Raw genomic sequence first — 17,884 nt, 5'->3', positions numbered from 1 at the left:
ATGCATCCAGAGATTACACACAGGCGCCAATGGCTCGCCCGCACCTTCGCACCGTACATCCTCGTAGGCGGCTCGCAAACGGCGAAAAGGGAGGTGGCTTTCTTCACCGGGCTCTCTCTTGCTTGCCTTTTCCAGCCCTTCAATGGGGAGACGGTTCACCGCATAAGGAGCCACGTTAAGCGTCGGGCGGGGGTGTCTGTACACCGGGGCCGCCGCCACGCAGAATCCTCTCATGATCCACCAACGCCCACGTCTTCGAGATCTGCCTCTGACGATGAAGAAGAGTTCTCCCCCGATCAACTGGACCCCTCGGGGACGGTGTCTCGGCTCGGACCGCCGCGAGGAGTGCCCCCTTTGGTGCTGCAGCTACGCGCGGATTGCGGAGCATCTGCCGGCTCTGCGGGTAACAGTTCGAAAGCCAGCAGCATCAGCGCCTCCGCAGGAGGAGGAGGCTCTCTCAAGCGACCTTCTCGGCCTTTAAGCGTGCGCTTTCTCAACTTGGAAGAGGCCGAGCCAGTGCCTTGCCCTTCCGTCGAGTCGCTAGCTGCACGCTCCCTGCTGCTGGCGTCTCCTAGCGTGAGCGAACTGCGAGAACAGATGCGCTGTTCAGTCTTCGGAGGGGGCGTGCCGCCGGATATGAGGAAGCCGGAGCCCTCTACCGCCGCCAGCCATCCCGCTGCAGAGACCTCCTTAGGCGCTGAACTGCCCTGGTACAACGAGTGGCGGCGTGTGATATTTGAAGGCACACGCTTCAGCTCCCATGAAACTCTGTCGCAGCCTGTCGGCCTCATCTTCGTCGTGAGCACACGCGATCCTGACCCTGTAGCCGCCTTGGAGGAGCTCCTGCAGCCTTCCAGCCTGCCGCAAATGTGCAGACAGTACATCCTCGATCCGAACCCCGTCAGGGCAGTCATTCTGCTGGACGTACACCTCGACGCATGCGCCGCCCGCATGCGCGCTGCGGCTGCTCCAACGCCTGATGCACAGGAGCCTCTCGCCTCCCCAAGCGCAGGAGGTGCTCCGCGAGGCAACTCAGAAGATTTTGCCAAAGGGTTCTCCACCGATGGACTTCGTGCAAAAGGCGACTCGGAGGGGGCCCCCTCTGCGGGGGGAGGAGGGGCCCCCCTCCCCCCGGGCATTCAAGAGAGGGCAGCCTCCTCAAGACCTATGGAAATCATGGAACGCCTCTGCGAGATCTTTCCTCCCGCCAACTGTCACCTGCTGACGCTTGGACGCGGCTGCACAAGCACCCGACATGCGCAGGTATGGACGGCTAGAGGCGCCATCAGGGTGTTCTCTGGGGTAGTATAACCGCGAGGCGCTGCAAAATACCATCTCGAAAAATCCCTAGCTGAACTCTTCAGTGGACGCGAGAAAGGTCTGAGCACAAGAGGCGCACACCCTTGGTGGCTGCCTTGCACGCGCGCGTTGGAGCCTCAAACAGAACCACCCTCCTGCTCGCCGCAGTGTGTTTCCAGCTACTTTTGTGCGGAAAGACTGCTGCATGCGCCATATTTGTGGCCCCTGTCTGCCTGCCTGTCTGTCTGCTCAGCTGCTCCCTGCAATTCGCTTCCTCTACGCGCAGTCTCTGTCCTTCTCCTTCCACCAAACCCTTGGCGCAAGCCTATCCCCCACGCTGCTCACGCACCCCGCTCCTCCGCACGCGCAACACCCCCCGCCAACCTCGAAGGCGGCAGATTCTCCGGCCCAGCCCCAGCAGCAGCAACAGCAGCAGCAGCAGCAGCTGCTGCTGCTGCACAACGATCCCCTTCAGCAAGTCCAGCACCCCCAACAGCTGGCAGACGCCATCATTCGATCCGCAGAAAAGCTTCCCGTGGCTGCGCGCCTGACTGCCAACGCCATCCCCCCCCCTGCTCCCCCCTCCCCTCCCAAGCCCGCATCTCAGCAGCAACACCTGCAGCAAGAGCAGGCAGGAGAAGCTGCCCTCCGCTTCTCCCCCGCCTGCCTCGGCTGCAGCTTCTGCGTCGGCTTGGCGTGGCAAGATCTCCAGTGGCTTGGAGCATTCGTGCGGCATTTCGTGGCGACTTCTGTAGTTCCTTGGTCAGAGCAACGCATTCGACAACTCGACGCAAGCATCAGCAGCAACCGCAAAGGCCTAAGAAATCAGCTGCGCTACCTGTGGAGGAAGCCTAAGGCAGTCACTGCCGCGTCGGCTACTCCCACTGCCGCAGCAGAGGCGGTCGTGGTGGGGATTGCCGCTGCAGCTGAAGAGGCGGGAGGAGCAGCTGAAGCTCTCTTATCCGCCGTTGGAGGCGCGCTGCTTGGTACGTGTGCCTCCTGCTCCGGCGTGCATGCAGAAGCGCTTCTCCGTTTGCTCCCCTGACACACACACGAGCTCTAGACTGGCTCCAACAATAAGGCAACAGAGCCTCTAGGTGTCTTGTCTCTAGCACCCTCTCTGCCGCACACCACGTCTGCCTCTAGAGATGCCCTTAGCACCACATCTGCTGCACACTACGTCTGCCTCTAGAGATGCCCTTAGCACCACATCTGCTGCACACTACGTCTGCCTCTAGAGATGCCCTTAGCACCACATCTGCTGCACCACGTCTGCTTTTAGAGATGCCCTTAGCACCGCATCTGCTTCACCACGTCGGCTTCACTTCGTCTGCTGCACTACATCTGCTGCCTTTTCCTTCTTCGCGAATTCGCGCATACTGCTCCGGCTGCTTCCCATGCCTGTTTCCCCCGCCGTCCGTATGAGGCACTGGCGTTTGTTTTGTGGCTTTTGCAGTTGCAGAGGGCTTCTGCTGCTGCTGCTGGTGTCGTGGCTGTGTCTTTCTCAGGAGAATCAGGCAGTGGCAGCGGCGGAGGGGTCGTCAACGGAGGCTCCAGCGACACTGGGGAGGGGAAGGTGGTGATGGGTGGAGCGGGAGGGTCGTTGTCTGTATCGCCTACTGTCACGCCTTCTGCAGGCTGCTATGTCGTGAGTTTTAGCGCATGTGCATGCTGCTGGGGGTTGTTGAAAAATGAAGCACGGCATGCATGCATAGAGCCGGGAGCTGCAGGCAGCAGGAGGCCTTCTATACATGTCATGGCTGGCTTTCTCTCAAGTGTCTTCTGTACACCGCACTGGGCTGCCCTGGCTGATGACGAACTCGACTGCAAAAAAGGCTTGGATTGAACGCTAATGCATGCAGGGGGGAGGCGTGGGAATGGGGAGTTAAGGTGGCGAGACATATGTCAACCGATATTGGCCACTAGGAAGGAGTTTCTATGTGTGTATGTTTATGCATGTGTATGTTTATGTGTGTATATATGTTTATGTGTATGTTTATGTGTGTATATGTAAATGTGTGTGTATGTTTATGTATGTGTATGTTTATGTTTGTGTACGTTTTTATGTGTATGTTTATGTGTGTATATGTTTATGTGTGTATGTTTATGTTTGTGTATGTTTATGTGTATGTTTATGTGTATGTGTATGTTTATGTGTGTGTATGTTTATGTGTGTATATGTTTATGTATGTGTATGTTTATGTGTGTATATGTTTATGTGTGTATATGTTTACGTGTATGTTTATGTATGTTTATGTGTGTAAATACCTGCGTCGGAGCGTGCGTGTCTGTTGTGCGGCTCTGTGTGTATGGACGTGTGCATCTGTGGGGTGCTTGCTTGCTGGAGGAGGTTTAGCATGGCAGGGGGAGTGGGGTGTGTGTAGGTGTGTGTATGTGTGCGAGGCAGAGAGGGGGGAGGGGGGAGGGGTTGCTGTGACGACTGCGCAGAGAGCGAGCTGTGGGGGTTGGCGTGCAGCTGCACGCTATTGAGTGGCAGTACCGACTCTTGGGGGACCTTAGCTTGTTGTTTGGAAGCGCAGAAAGCGCTTTGCAGAGTTACAGAAGCTGCGCCACCGACTTCAAGCAAGACAAGCGCTGGCTGCACTTGGGTGCGTGTTGATTATCCAGAAGAAGCTTTTTTCTTGTTCATTCGGTGTCTCGCAGCCGACGTTGCGTGGGGGGAGGGAAAGGGAGGCATTTTCGACGCTGGCTAGGGATGGATGGCGGCGTGTCTGCGTGAAAAAGGAGACGTAGGAGACTTGGCTGTTTCTCCTCTTGCTGCTGCTGCTGCTGCTGCTGTTGCTGTAAAGAGGGAGGGGGGAAGGGGGGAGGGGGGAGTGCTGCGCGAGAGGGGATGCCAAGGGCTGGCTGGCGGATGATGGCCACTGCTTGTGCTTTTGCAGCTGTGACTGAAACGATAGGTGTGAAAAAAACGAAGCCTAGACGAAGATGGGGTGTGTTAATTGCGTCTTTATCTTGCTTCGCTGTAGGAGGCGCATACGAAATGTGTGCGGTGGCACTACACGCCATGGCTGGCCCCAGGCGGGAGATTGAGTCGTACATTGACCAGGCATACAACGCATACGTAAAGGTGAGCGCGTATGCATGCATGCATGCATGTGTTGCGTTGTGCTTTCTTTCTCTCTCTGGAGTGGTGCATGCATGCATGCATGTGTTGCGTTGTGCTTTCTTTCTCTCTCTGGAGTGATGCATGCATGCATGTGTTGCGTTGTGCTTTCTTTCTCTCTCTGGAGTGGTGCATGCATGCATGTGTTGCGTTGTGCTTTCTTTCTCTCTCTGGAATGGTGCATGCATGCATGTGTTGCGTTGTGCTTTCTTTCTCTCTCTGGAGTGGTGCATGCATGCATGTGTTGTGTTGTGCTTTCTTTCTCTCTCTGGAGTGGTGCATGCATGCATGTGTTGTGTTGTGCTTTCTTTCTCTCTCTGGAATGGTGCATGCATGCATGGGTGTGTTGTGTTGTGTTTTCTCTCTCTCTCTGGAATGGTGCATGCATGCATGTGTTGTGTTGTGCTTTCTTTCTCTCTCTGGAGTGGTGCATGCATGCATGGGTGTGTTGTGTCGTGTTTCCTGTTCTTCGCATCCTGAAGGGCTCTATAAGCTTTCCCCAGACTCCCTTTAACTGTCGATGCTGTGTGTTGGCGTGTTGCTGCCACCGTCTGCTTCGCAGGCTGCAGCAGGCCGTCTGGCACTGCGCTGCGTGCTGCTCGCGCATCGCTTGCTGATGGACGGCAGCGGCAGCACGAGCAGCAGCAGCAGCAGCACGAGCAGCAGCAGCAGCAGCGCGAGCAGCAGCAGCGCGAGCAGCAGCAGCAGCAGCAACAGCACGAGCAGCAGCAGCAGCAGCAGTGCCGCCACAAGCTTCTTGCAGCTGCCGCACGTCCTGCATCTGCCACTGATGACTGGAGGCGGAGGACGCTCTGCAGATGTCTCCGCTGAAGTCGCGCGGCGTCTCATCGCCGCAAATGCGGAGCTTCCCTCTCTGGATGCTTCCATGTGGCAGCAACAGCAGCAGCAACAGCAGCAACAGCAACAGCAGCAACAGCAGCAACAACAAGGGGTGTCGGCTATTCAGGCCCAAAGCCAAGCCATCAGGAGTGCGATGCTGCTCGAGCAGGCAGCTGTCTGCCTCGAGCACGCAGGCTTCTCACAGTGGAGGAAGCGCAACTTTCAGCTCGTCATGGCAGGGCATACATACTACAAGGCGGGTAAGATACTGGAAGTCTGGCTTCTCCTCCTCTATATATACATGGAGGATATATATATATATATATATATATGGATATGCAGATATATATATACTATGCGTGCACGAGTACGTACACCACTGCGCACTCAGTATCCACTTAAACACATACACACACACGCACACACAAAGACACATGCACACAAAGACACTCAAACTCACAAAGACACTCAAACACACACACGAATACACAAACACACACACACAAGGACACTCAAACACACACACACATACACACACACAAAGACACTCAAACACACACAAATACACAAACACTCAAACACACACACAAAGGCACATACTCAAACACACACACACACACAAAGGCACATACTCAAACACACACACACACACACACACACACACACACACACACAAAGACACGCAAACACACATAATGCAGGCCGCAGGTGGCAGAAGGTAGGTATGCGCTGGTATGAGTGCATGAGTGACATGAGGATGCTGCTTTTCTCAAGACGCAGCTCTACACAGGAGGGTGTCTAATGTATGTTGGCAGTCGGGATCTTCCGTGGTGCATCGTGATTTTTATGCAGCGGGTGGGGTGCTGCTGTCCATCAGGATACAAACGCTTCGCGCTGCGCTGCTATCTGCACGTCTTTGAGGGCTATGAGGCGGGCGGTTGGCATCATGTAGCACAACACTTGCGCTTCATCATGGCACGACAAACCTTCAGTCTACACCTTCTTGAAGAATCCATTCTGCATTTTCTGGGGCTTCTTAATAGCATCGCTGCCCTGCACGAATGCCGCATGCTTACGGGCAGTGGCGGAGCAGGTTAGTTGTGGCGCCTTTGCTGCTGCTGCCACCGTTGTTGTCATGCTATTGCTACTGTTGTTGTCATGCTATTGCTACTGTTGCTGTTGCTGTTTTTGTTGCTGTTGTTCCTGCTGCTTCTGCTGCTAGGCTACTGTTAATGCTGCTGTTGCCACTGTTGCCATTCTACTGCTGCTGTTGTTGTTGCCACTGTTGCCATTCTACTGCTGCTGTTGTTGTTGCCACTGTTGCCATTCTACTGCTGCTGTTGTTGTTGCTACTATTGCCATGCTATTACTGCTGTTGTTGTTGCTACTATTGCCTTGCTATTACTGCTGTTGTTGTTGCTGTTGCTACTTTTGCCGTACTCCTGCTATGGGTGCCGTTCTACTCTTACTACTACTATTACTGCTGCTGCCATGGTGCACTCTGTGTATCCAGAGGAGCCTGCTGCATCCGTTGCGTGCGCATGGGCAAAATTTTTCACCGCTTGTCCTTTCGCGCAGGCCTTGCGCTGATCCCTCCGGAGCGGCAGTCTCACTACGTGAGAGAATTTCTGTTTGTGTGTCGGGTGCTCCTTGAGCGGCAGCGGCTCGCTGCATCCGAAAAGGTTGTAGCGGCGAGAGCTTTCTTAGACAGACCCTCAGAGAAATTTGCACAGGGCGAAGATTTCACAAGTGCCATCACTCTCGATACTGAGCTCCGCGTGCCAATTCTTCAGCTGCGAGACACCCTAGGATTGTTGCGGAACAGGTAGGCTCGACACAAGCGCTTCACAGCTAGCAAACTCCTTATAGCGCTCGCTTGCTTGCTCACTCGCTGCAGAAACTCGAGCAGCTCTTTCTTCCCCTCCCACACCTTCTTCCGGGGAAAGCGGAGAAGAATGAAGAGACGGGAGTGTCTGCATCTCTGCGCTGGAGATAGAGAGAGAGATAGATATAGATAGATAGATAGAGAGATGTATATATAGAGACAGATAGAGATAGAGAGAGAGGAAGAGCCTTGAAGCCTTCACCAGAGCATTAATTGCATTTTTTTGCCAACCGCAGAGCCCACGGCGATTGGAGAGCATTTTTGCGCGTGTGCATGTGTCTATCGCTTGGAGGACATATACAGCGAGTGTATGAGCTGTTTTTTTCTGCAGTGTTGGCGTGTACCTGCCTGGAGACGCTCTCCTCGCTGAGGCGGAAGGGACGCTCCCCCTCAGCGCGGCATCTCTGCCGTCTGAATCGCTGGCCTTCGCTTCGCTTGCGCGATTGCAGCTTTCATCATCATCACCACCACGCGCTGGCACTGGAGGAGCAAGGATTTCCTACGCATTGCCGTCTTATGAGGTCCTCGCACGGCTCACCACTGTCTGCGGAGGCAGAGGCGCTGCTGCTTCTGCTCCTGCTGCTCCTACTCCTCTTCCTGCTGCTGCTGCTGCTGCTGCTGGCCTCTCCGTGCGCGCCGCTCAAGAGCTGCAGATCCAAGAAAGAATGTGGGACTGCGTCTTTGCGCGCCGTCTCGTGCAACTAGGCCTTCGAGACGATGAAAATACTGAAGCCGAAGCTGAACGATGCGTAGGCTGCGTGCGAGATCGATGCGCTATGTCTTTCATAGGGGCCTCTCGGTAGTTTCGGTTTGCGCATAAGCCGGCAGGTGCCTTGCCAGATGCGCTATTGCGGTGTGGGAGGGGGGAGAATGGAAAGGAAAGAGGGAGGAGAAATGAAAGGAAAGAGGGGTGAACGTACGACGTCTGCAGGCGGGGCTAGGGGGTGGGGGGGGGGGAAGGCAGGAGGGGAGGAAATAGGAAAAGGGGCGATTTTTTTGTGCCGTGCAGGCAGGTGACATCTGTCTAGACACTCTTGAATCTGCCTAGAGATACTCTTGAATCTGCGTAGAGACTCTCTTGAATCTGCCTAGAGACTCTCTTGAATCTGTCTAGAGACTCTCTTGAATCTGCCTAGAGACTCTCTTGAATCTGTCTAGAGACTCTCTTGAATCTGCTTAGAGACTCTTTCGAATCTGCTTAGAGAATCTCTTGAGTCTGTCTGGAAACTCTCTTGAATCTGCTTAGAGACTCTCTTAAATCTGCCTACAGACTCTCTTGAATCTGCCGACAGACTTTCTTGAATCTGCTTAGAGACTCTCTTGAATCTGCTTAGAGACTCTCGGATCTGCCTAGAAACTCTCATGAATCTGCCTAGAGACTCTCTTGAATCTGTCTAGAAACTCTCTTGAATCTGCTTAGAGACTCTCTTGAATCTGCTTAGAGACTCTCTTGAATCTGTCTAGAGACTCTCTTGAATCTGTCTAGAGACTCTCTTGAATCTGCCTAGAAACTCTCTTGAATCTGCCTAGAAACTCTCATGAATCTGCCTAGAGAGAGACTCTCATGAATCTGCTTAGAGAGAGACTTTCATGAATCTGCCTAGAGAGAGACTTTCATGAATCTGCCTAGAGAGAAACTCTCTTGAATCTGCCTAGAGAGAGACTTTCATGAATCTGCCTAGAGAGAGACTCTCATGAATCTGCTTAGAGAGAGACTTTCATGAATCTGCCTAGAGAGAGACTTTCATGAATCTGCCTAGAGAAAGACTTTCATGATTCTGCCTAGAGAGAGACTCTCGCCTTCATGCGGCTGTTGAGGTGGTGCAGGAAGGCAGTTTTGTCTCGTGCCAGGCCTTCGAGGAACTTCGCCGAACCACCGCAGTTGGGCTGCCCGTTACTGTCGAGTTGCGTCTCATGAATCCTTTGTCCCTCCGCATAGAGCTCAGCAACCTCCGGCTTTTTGGAATTCTCCTGCCACGGGGTGGCTTGTCTCCCCAGGAGGAAGCTGCTACACCCCAGGCGGAGCTTACGGAGGCTGCAGCAGCTCAGCAGGCCATAGCCTTCTCCACTGTCAATGTCGCCCTCGATCCTACTGCGTCGGCAAGTGTTCGACTGACTGCAACACCGCTAAAGCCTGGACGGCTGTGTTTGCAAGGTGGGAAGCCCACCGACCCCTTCCTTCCCCCACGAAGCTGACTTCGCGGCTATTTCCGAGGCACTGACTCTCTGACTAGCCAATCTGCTCATGCCGTCGTAATTCGCAATGCAAACTCCACGCCATCGTCTGCTGCCGCGCAGCACAGCAAACAGCTCACGCTACTCTGCAGAAATAGGCGCCTCCCTCAGCGCCTATTTCTGGGCTGCATTACCTCATTTTTGTACTCTCTGTGTGTGTGGATACACGCGTATTTACATAGGTCCCTATCTATATGTATATATATGTGTAAATATATGTGTGTGTATATACATGTATGGATACACTCGTATTTATATATGTACGTAAATATGTGTGTATATACATGTATGGATACACTCGTATTTATACATGTACCTATATATATGTATATGTATATGTGTATGTGTACATGTGTGGATACACTCGTATTTATATATTTACCTATATATGTGTATATATACATGTGTGGATACACTCGTCTTTGTGTATGTACCTATATATATATATGTATGTGTATGGATACACTCGTATTTATATATGTACCTATAGATATATGTATGTACATTTGTGTGTGCATTTGTGTGTATATTTGTGTATCCTTCTTTAGGCATTGTCGGGGAGCTCTTTCGGTTGGTGCGAGTCGCTCAGTTTTTTTGTTTGCACGGCTCTCAGCGCGTTGAACGGCGCTTTGACATCGGCCACTGTCACCTGGACTGCGAGGCGGAGGAGGAGAACGATCGTGCAGCAGACGCGGAGGAGGGTCGTTGCAGGCTGCAGCAACGTCTCAGCATGATTCGCCAGCTGCTGGCGTCCTCGCAGACTTCGGAGATAAAGGGGCAGCTGTCTCGCCTGCTTCACGGGCTGCCCCTCTTTTACGCGTTGCACGTGGAGGATTTCAGACTTCTGCACATGGAAACACCCATACGGGTAAAAGGCAGGCTGCGTCCTAGGCTTGCAAGTCCAATGCAAGGGGAGGGTGTTTTTGCTCGATTTCGTTTTTGCGCGCGGCATTTTGTGTGTGGTTGCGGGGATCACCTCTGCCGGCGAGGCGGCTCTGCGGCATGGCCATCCGCAGCGGATTGCATGCTGAAGAGCCGCTTTCTTCTCAACGCGTGATGTGGGCGCAGCGTGACACACCGCGCTGCATCTTCCTTCTTTGAGGATCAGATGCCTTCTTTCCAGCGAGCAGCATCCATCCCCAGCCCTTTTCCCTGCCTCCACGTGGCAGGCAGCCTCCTTCTTGCTGCTGTCGCCTCCTCTACGCTTTCTTCTTTCTCGCTGCACTGTCCACGTGCTTCAGGTCTTTCGCTGGGATGCGCGCAGCCGAGTGAACGAGACACACAGACCTGATCTGCGCCTCGAACTGGAAGTTGCGAAAGACTTCGCATTTCTAGACTGCCAGTTTCTTGACTGGCCAAGACACTACCGCCACCACGCCTCGAAAAGCAGTCCGCGAAACTCGGCGGAAGCGGCAGTGAGGCAGAGCGGCGAAACGCAAAAACGTGAAGATGAGAAATGCTCCGCACTGACGCAGCACCAAACACAGACACCACCCGAGGACGCGGCAGCTGCAGCCTTAAAAGGCATGCCCAACCCATCAGCAGCGTGAGCCAAATAATGGTTCCACACTTTCCCCCATGTCTATCCATGTGTGTATTCATTGGATATACAATATATGGATGTACATGTACATATATGTATGGGTACATATTTATATATATATATTGATGTATATGTACATATTTATATATGTATATCTATTTATTTATTCAAAAGACGCGGCAAATGCGGCCTTAAAAGGCATGCCCAACCCATCAGCAGCGTGAGCCAAATAATGGTTCCACACTTTCCCCCATGTCTATCCGTATGTGTATTTTTTGATATACAATATATGGATGTATATGTACATATATGTATGGGTATATATTTATATATATATATATTGATGTGTATGTACATATTTATATATGTATATCTATTTATTTAAAAGACGCGGCGAATGCGGCCTTAAAAGGCATGCCAAATCCATCAGCAGCGTAAGCCAAATAATAGTTCCACACTTTTCCCCCATGTATATCCGTATGTGTATTTTTTGATATACAATATATATATGTATATGTATTTATATATATATTGATGTATATGTACATATATACATATGTATATTTATTTATTTATAAGATGCAGCGAATGCGGCCTTAAAAGGCATGCCAAATCCATCAGGAGCGTAAGCCAAGAAATAGTTCGACACGTTTCCCCCCATGTATATCCGTATGTGTATTTTTTGATATACAATATATATATGTATATGTGTATATATCTAAATATATATTTTTATGGATGTGGGGTTGCATGGCGTTCGAGTGGTTTTTGTGTACAAAGCGCAGTTCCGCGGCTATGCTGCCCATTTTTAGGAGGTTTGGTGGGAAGCGGTAGAGGAAGGCGCTGAGATGGCCGTCATCAATGAAGCTCCCGCCGCTGAGTGTTGCGCAGCATTTCTTTGTGCCCCCGCTATGGTTGGTGTGTGTTTGTGTGCCTTGCAGAACGCCTTCTTCTTTGAAGAAGCCCTTTAGCCCCCATGGAAGTGATGTGTCTGCGTGTGAAGTTCGCGAGACGCCGTGGATGCTGGCGGGGGAGCAGCGGGAGTGCTTCCTTTTGGTGCGAAATGGCGCAGCAGCCCGTTCTCTGGAGGAGCTCACAGTCGCAGTATTTCCCCAGGATATCGTGTCCATTACGTCTGCGACGCTGCTTTCAGAGGCGCAGGTTAAAGCAGCAGTGGAGATGCGCTTGGGGCAGCAGCTAGTGCAAATGCCGAAGGCTGTGCAGGCTGCTGCCTTACCCGACGGCCTTCCTCTGCGCGTCCACTCGTGGGGTGTAGGCAGTTGCAGCAGCAGCAGCAGGATGATGATGATGCCCGCAGGGGAGCTCGACAGCTCCTCTTTCGTTCGCGTTTTTAGTTTGCAGCCGGCTGCCTCTGCAGCAGAGGGTAGCGACTGCAAACTACAAACGCCGACAAAGTCGAGCTCTCTCATTCCTCCAGGGATGACAGCCTGCCTCCGCCTCTTTGTGCGAGCGACGTGCGCTGGCATTCATCGCGTCCGCTTCTGCCTGAGAGGGCTGCCTGAGAAGCAGCAGCAGCAGCAACAGTCGCAGAGCGAAGCAGACACAGGAGATCACGTGCGGCCCGTCTGGAGGGCAGTGGAGGCAATTTTCGCGGTAGCCCCTTCTCTCGAGCTCCACGTCGAACCGGTGAGGGGCGATTCTGGCATGCAAGGATGCCTGAATCGCTGCAGCTGTTGGGATTGCTCGCTTCGGTGAGGGGAAAGGGGTTGGTCCTTGTGGCCTTGTGTCCATGCATGTGTGCGTGTAAGTATATATATATATATATATATATGGAGGTATATATATATATATATTTGTGTAGGTATGTATACATATTTATGTAGGTATATGTATATATTTATGTAGATATGTATATATGTAGGTACATAAATACATGTATATATATGTAGGTATGTATGTGTGTAGGTATGTATATATATGTAGATATACATGTATTTGTGTAGATTTGTATATATTTATGTAGATATGTATATGTGTAGGTATGTATATTTATGTAGGTATATATATATATTTATGTTTATATATATATATATATTTATGTTTACATATATATATATGTATTATATATATATGTATGTAGGTATGTTATGTATGTATGTGTGTGGGGGCTGCGGTTGCAAGGGTCTGTGCCCGCGCCCTGCCAAAGGAAGGGCTCCCAGGATCGAGAGCAGGCCGCCTTCAAAAGATGCTGCTGCTAAGTGTTGCTTTGTGTTTTGGAGTCGCTTTATGTGTGCAGCGGCTGTCGTGGCGCGTGCCATCTCAAGTCCTCTTCTTATGCAGAGTCCGCAGCATCTCCCCACACCGCCTGAGGGTGTGCGGCCTTTGTGCCCAGGGGCTGCCTTCCGCCCAAAGCCAGCAGCAGCAGCAGCAGCAGGTGCAGCAGCAGCAGCAGCAGGTGCAGCAGGTGCAGCAGCAGCAAAACGTGATGACGGGCAGCGGAGGCAGCAGCGGTCTTTGTGCAGGAGGCTTCGAAGCGTGTGCTGCAAGTCGTACAGCGGCGAGTGGCGGTAGTCTCTTCCCTGGATGTGTGCCGCTCATACCCTACAGGTGGACGTTCAGCGAAGGCACAGAAGGCAGCAAGACGGGCAGCAGCTTTGCTTCTGACGCGCGAGGATCGCCTCCTGCAGATGCCCCTCAGAGAGAGCTGGGACCTTCGGAGGAGTTGCTCCTCGTCTACGCTTCTCAAGACGCGGAAAAACTCCAGCGTTTGGCGGATTTATCTGCAGAGTATGTGGCTGTTCTACGCTGAGGGCAGTCATCTTTGAAAGCAGCTTTGCTGCGCATCCCAGAGGCCTCCTTTTCTTTCTGGTGCCCGTCTAGCTAACGCCCCCAGTGCCGCTGCCGCAGCGCGTGTTCTACGCCTTAGGCACGTGCATCTTCTTGCCAGTTCGCATGTGCTGATTTCACGCACGCATGCATGCATGCATGCATGCACCACACACACACCCTGCATGCGAAGGGCTGCTGCCGCTACGTAGCGAGAGAACTTTGCCAGCGGGGGGAGGGGCAAGGATCAGGTGGCCTTCGCGCATCTCGCTTCCGACAATGAAGCTCCGCGCTGTCCTCTTTTCTGTGTGTGTTTGTGTATTCATAAGTAAATGTATGTATGTGTATGTGTTTTATGTCTGTTTGCATGTTTATGCGTGTATGTATGTGTAAATGTATGTGTAAATGTATGTATGTGTATGTATGTATGTGTATGTATGTATGTTTGTGTGTTTATGTGTGTTGGTATGTGTAAATATATGTGTATGCATGTATGCATGTGTATGTGATCGTGTGCAATGTGTGAGTGTGTGTATGTATGCGTGAGTGTATATGTATGCGCGCATTTTGTTTTGTGCTTCCTTTGCGTTTTTGCATGGATTTTTGAGTGCATGCCGTTTTTTTCATTTCCTGTGCAGGAATCAAGTGCAGGTGGCCCTTCAGTGGGAGCTCTGCGGCGCGAGCGACCAAGAGCCGTCCTCCTCAGCTTCGACTGCTTCCTCCAGCCTGCCTTTTGACAGCCGCTTGCCTTCTGCTGCCTCTTCTGCCCTCCCGCATCATCCCACAGAATCCGCGCACTTCTTTCAAAGGCCCCCCCCCACCGCTTACGGTGAAGGCAGGAGCTGCCGCCAGCGCACAGGAACGGTATCATCGCTCAATCCCGTAAGCTCTAGTGCAACTCGCACGCCTTCCAGCCAGACAGAGGCCTCATAGGATGGGCCGTAAGAAGTCGACTTCTTCTCTGTCTGCGAACTTCTAAGGAGGCTGCTGCGTTTTCGCTGCTTCGTCTTCCCTCAATAAGAGAGCTGCTTGCCTCGGTGTCATGCGGTGGAAATCGCGAGAGGACACCTCGCACGCCTGGAAAGCGGGTACTCTATTTTCAGAGGACGCCGGTTAATAAAAGCAGGAGGCAGCTTTCCGTTCCAGTGGGGGGGTGCCACGTGTGTGTCTCGCAGGTGTCGCTTGCCGTGATGCCTCGTGGCCTTCCCCTTGAGTTGACGGTTGCACCTTCGCTGGCACTTGACCGGCGGTGCATTCGCTGGACAGCGGAGGCGCCCTGTATGTACACCGTGGCGTTTATCGTGAGAAACGTCTCGAGCTCGCTCCACCTCCGTCTGCGCCTGCGCATGGCATCCCGAAGTAGCGGGCCGACCCTTCGAAGCCAAGAGGAGGCTTTTCCGGCGCTCGAAGCCTTCGAACCCTCGGCAGAAGTCGGCGCTGCATCACTTCGAGACGCCTCGGAGCTGAGCCAACGGAAAGGGAGCGGCGCAGTCCAGGGGGGCTCAGCTGACTCCCCGCACTTTGGCCTTCGGCCGTTGTGCGCCGCAGTTCTTGCAGAGGGTGAAACTGACAACACCCTCGATGCGCAGCTCAAGGCTGAACTGCCTGACGCGTGCTACAACGACGGGGTAAAGGCCCGCCTTGGCCGTCGCATCGTAGATTTTAACCCTGGGAATGGTCAGCAGGGGCACGTGGGCGAGGGGGGGCGGCTTTCGCAGCTGGGCTTGAAGACTGGCAGCGGCGCGGACGGGTTGAAGACTCCACAGGTGAGAGGGAGGCGCAGCCATCCGGCAACTAAGCGAAGGCTGGCTTTTCCTGCACAACTATTCATGAGAGGCACAGGGTCGGGGGCACTAGGGAGAGGAGGAGCAGTATCCGGCGGGTGAGCTGAGACAAGCGCGAGCCCTCTAGCGAAGCGCCGCATCCTCCTTCGGCGTGCTCTTTCACAGGAAATCGAGAGACGGAAATCTCAGGGTCAGCAGCATGCGATCTCCAGATGCGGCTCCCAGGGGAGCACGCCAACTGTGGCGCTAGACGGAAGTTGCATTTGGCTCGGAAAAGTAAGCCACGACTTGGGGGTGCTGCCTCCGGGGGCAAGTGCGCATGCAGAGTTCACGGCCTTATTTCCGTGTCCAGGCATCTACAATTTAAACGCTTTGAAGGCGCAAGTCATTCTGGTGGCAGATGAGACTGCAAGGCAGGAACAGAAATGCAGACAGATCGGCGACCCCAGCGCGCTGCGTGCGCTGGACCACCGATTCAAAGAAACGCGGCGGGGTGCACACCTGCGGAAGTCGGGATGGCCATTCGGCTGCAGCACTGCATTGGTTTCATTTCCCTTTGACTTTTTCGTTCACGTAACATCCAGTGGCTCAGCTTGAGTGAGCACACGGCGGGCGCGTTGTGCGGGAGAGCGCGGTTTCAGAACTGGCACCGTGAACGGCTGCCGCCGTGCGATGCACTTTATCTATGGACTTTCCTTTGGAAAGGAGGAGAAGGCTGATATACAGATCCAGGACTAGAGTGTGCGGCAAATCGTAGACGAGTTTTTATGAAAGCTGGACCCAGCAGCAGACAGACAGCCTAGGAGAACCGACGGCGGGGGGCCCATACGCGACTCAAGCTCCGATCGATTGAGCGCGGTGCACGTAGCCACAGTTTTACACACCCAGCAGAGAGGTGACAGCTCCAAAACTACAGGCATAGCCGAATCGTCACACAGGCTGGCAGGTAGAAAGAGAACTCTGACCCTGGGGGTAGGCTTTAGAGGCAGGAGAGAATATGTATAGAGAAAATACGAAAATTTCAGTCGGGTGAAAGCTGGCCGTTGCCTTTGTTACAAAAAAGCTACTTCACTAGATATGCGCATAGCAGTTCAAAAAGAGCGAAACAACACTGCCCTTCTCCCGGAATGGCAAAAACCCAAACTACGAAGTGTCACGATGCCCTTCAAAGTTGAGGGCTTCACGGCGAGTGCCGTTGCCTCGTTGGATGTGTATTGTGTTCCGTCCCTGTGTATTGCTTCGTGTTCAGATGATTTCTATACGATTGCGTGATGTTCTTAATTGGCTACTCGGCGTCGCAGGCGTCCGCTTATTTCTGCAATGACCGGAATGCCGTTGTTGAAGCATTGCACAAAACAGGCGTCTTTCTCCTCTTCCAGGGCCGTCTTCTCACGCTGAGATGAAGCTGATTCGAGTTTTGGCGCTATCCGGTTGAAACAGATCTGAAGACAGACCCCGCACAGCAAAGCGAGAAGAGCATTTCGCATTCTGTGATTGTGGGGGTTGTTGCAACGTGCAACAGTGGTTCGGTCGGATTCATGATATTTCTCGGGAAGCCTCTCAAAAAGCATAAAACACAAGTATACAAGAGAACATACTCGTTGCCAAATACATCACTTTGCGTTGCTACATATGGCAGGGATATGCACATGAGGGCTGTTCTCGGCACAGTACGATGCCCTTATGCAGTAAAAACGTCTTACCTTTTGGCAGCTCTCTATTGTGGTCTGAAGTCCCTCCACCTCCCGTTGTAATACGCGATTGAATGCCTGGGAAGGTTCATGGCACTGACCAATGCATTCAGCTATATTCTCGGGCTCCCCTTTGTGGCTGTCGAAACATGAAACACAGCACTGGAACGCCTTCTTCTGCATTGGAAGGGACAATATTGTAATATCCCGTATCATACTCTCAAATTTACCCTGAAACACCTTTGCTGTTTCCTCTAGCGATGCCATTTTCGGGAGAATACAATTGCAGGCGAAGGAGGGAAATCTGGAAAAGGTACTTCTTTCTAAATGCCTACACGGCAGAGCCTGAATTTGCCCAAAATGAATACAAATTCAGGCATTTTAATTCTGCAGAATTTGTCTCGATGCTGGGAGTCTTGCCTTTGGCTTCCCATTACTGCATGCGCACCCCTTTGCAGCAGGACATTACTTCATCTTCTGTTGGAACCTGTGTTGGGCATGTTATTGGTGGAGACTTCTTTGAACCTCGTTTCTCGAATAAAGTGACTCATGCTGACTGGCCTCTCTGTTTGTCGTCCGCGGTGTATCTACAACTTTTTCCGCTGTGCATCGACGCCGCCGACTTTCAAGGATTTTGAAACCACACATCAAAGTCCTTCAAAATGGCTTTCTAGATATTTCTGGCTACATTAT

General features: G+C 52.5%; 2 protein-coding genes across 2 annotated transcripts; one reads left to right on the top strand and one right to left on the bottom strand.

Annotated features, from left to right (window-relative positions):
• On the top strand, positions 1-16,772 carry LOC34621575. Its single transcript, XM_026334403.1, has 24 exons — positions 1-1,263; positions 1,553-2,285; positions 2,808-2,947; positions 3,776-3,908; positions 4,290-4,390; positions 4,989-5,526; positions 6,144-6,359; positions 6,845-7,091; positions 7,483-7,588; positions 8,979-9,306; positions 9,935-10,254; positions 10,628-10,932; positions 11,104-11,147; positions 11,318-11,363; positions 11,509-11,569; positions 11,745-11,843; positions 11,890-12,576; positions 13,187-13,301; positions 13,425-13,677; positions 14,355-14,598; positions 14,892-15,587; positions 15,690-16,043; positions 16,275-16,446; positions 16,537-16,772. Exons 1-24 carry the CDS (start codon positions 1-3, stop codon positions 16,770-16,772), a joined length of 7,437 nt encoding a protein of 2,478 aa, XP_026190188.1.
• A 5-nt stretch (positions 16,773-16,777) lies between these two features.
• LOC34623844 (protein FAM136A) lies at positions 16,778-17,458 on the bottom strand. The gene is made up of 2 exons (XM_022736952.1): positions 17,204-17,458; positions 16,778-16,942 (listed from the first exon to the last, which is right to left on the bottom strand). The coding sequence occupies exons 1-2, from the start codon at positions 17,456-17,458 to the stop codon at positions 16,778-16,780; spliced, it is 420 nt and encodes a 139-aa protein (XP_022591373.1).
• Positions 17,459-17,884: the final 426 nt, after the last annotated feature.

Source organism: Cyclospora cayetanensis, unplaced genomic scaffold (assembly GCF_002999335.1).
Source record: "Cyclospora cayetanensis isolate NF1_C8 unplaced genomic scaffold, CcayRef3 CcayRef3_contig_41, whole genome shotgun sequence".
Classification (NCBI taxonomy): Eukaryota; Apicomplexa; class Conoidasida; order Eucoccidiorida; family Eimeriidae; genus Cyclospora; species Cyclospora cayetanensis.
This window is presented reverse-complemented; position numbering and strand designations above follow the sequence as displayed.

Coding starts and splice junctions, on each gene's coding strand:
- LOC34621575 (XM_026334403.1), top strand. CDS start 1: ATGCATCCAGAGATTACACACAGGCGCCAATGGCTCGCCCGCACCTTC. Junction 1,264..1,552: donor CAAGCACCCGACATGCGCAG/GTATGGACGGCT, acceptor CTGTCTGCTCAG/CTGCTCCCTGCAATTCGCTT. Junction 7,092..7,482: donor CTAGGATTGTTGCGGAACAG/GTAGGCTCGACA, acceptor TTTTTTCTGCAG/TGTTGGCGTGTACCTGCCTG.
- LOC34623844 (XM_022736952.1), bottom strand. CDS start 17,458: ATGGCATCGCTAGAGGAAACAGCAAAGGTGTTTCAGGGTAAATTTGAG. Junction 16,943..17,203: donor CAATAGAGAGCTGCCAAAAG/GTAAGACGTTTT, acceptor GTCTGTCTTCAG/ATCTGTTTCAACCGGATAGC.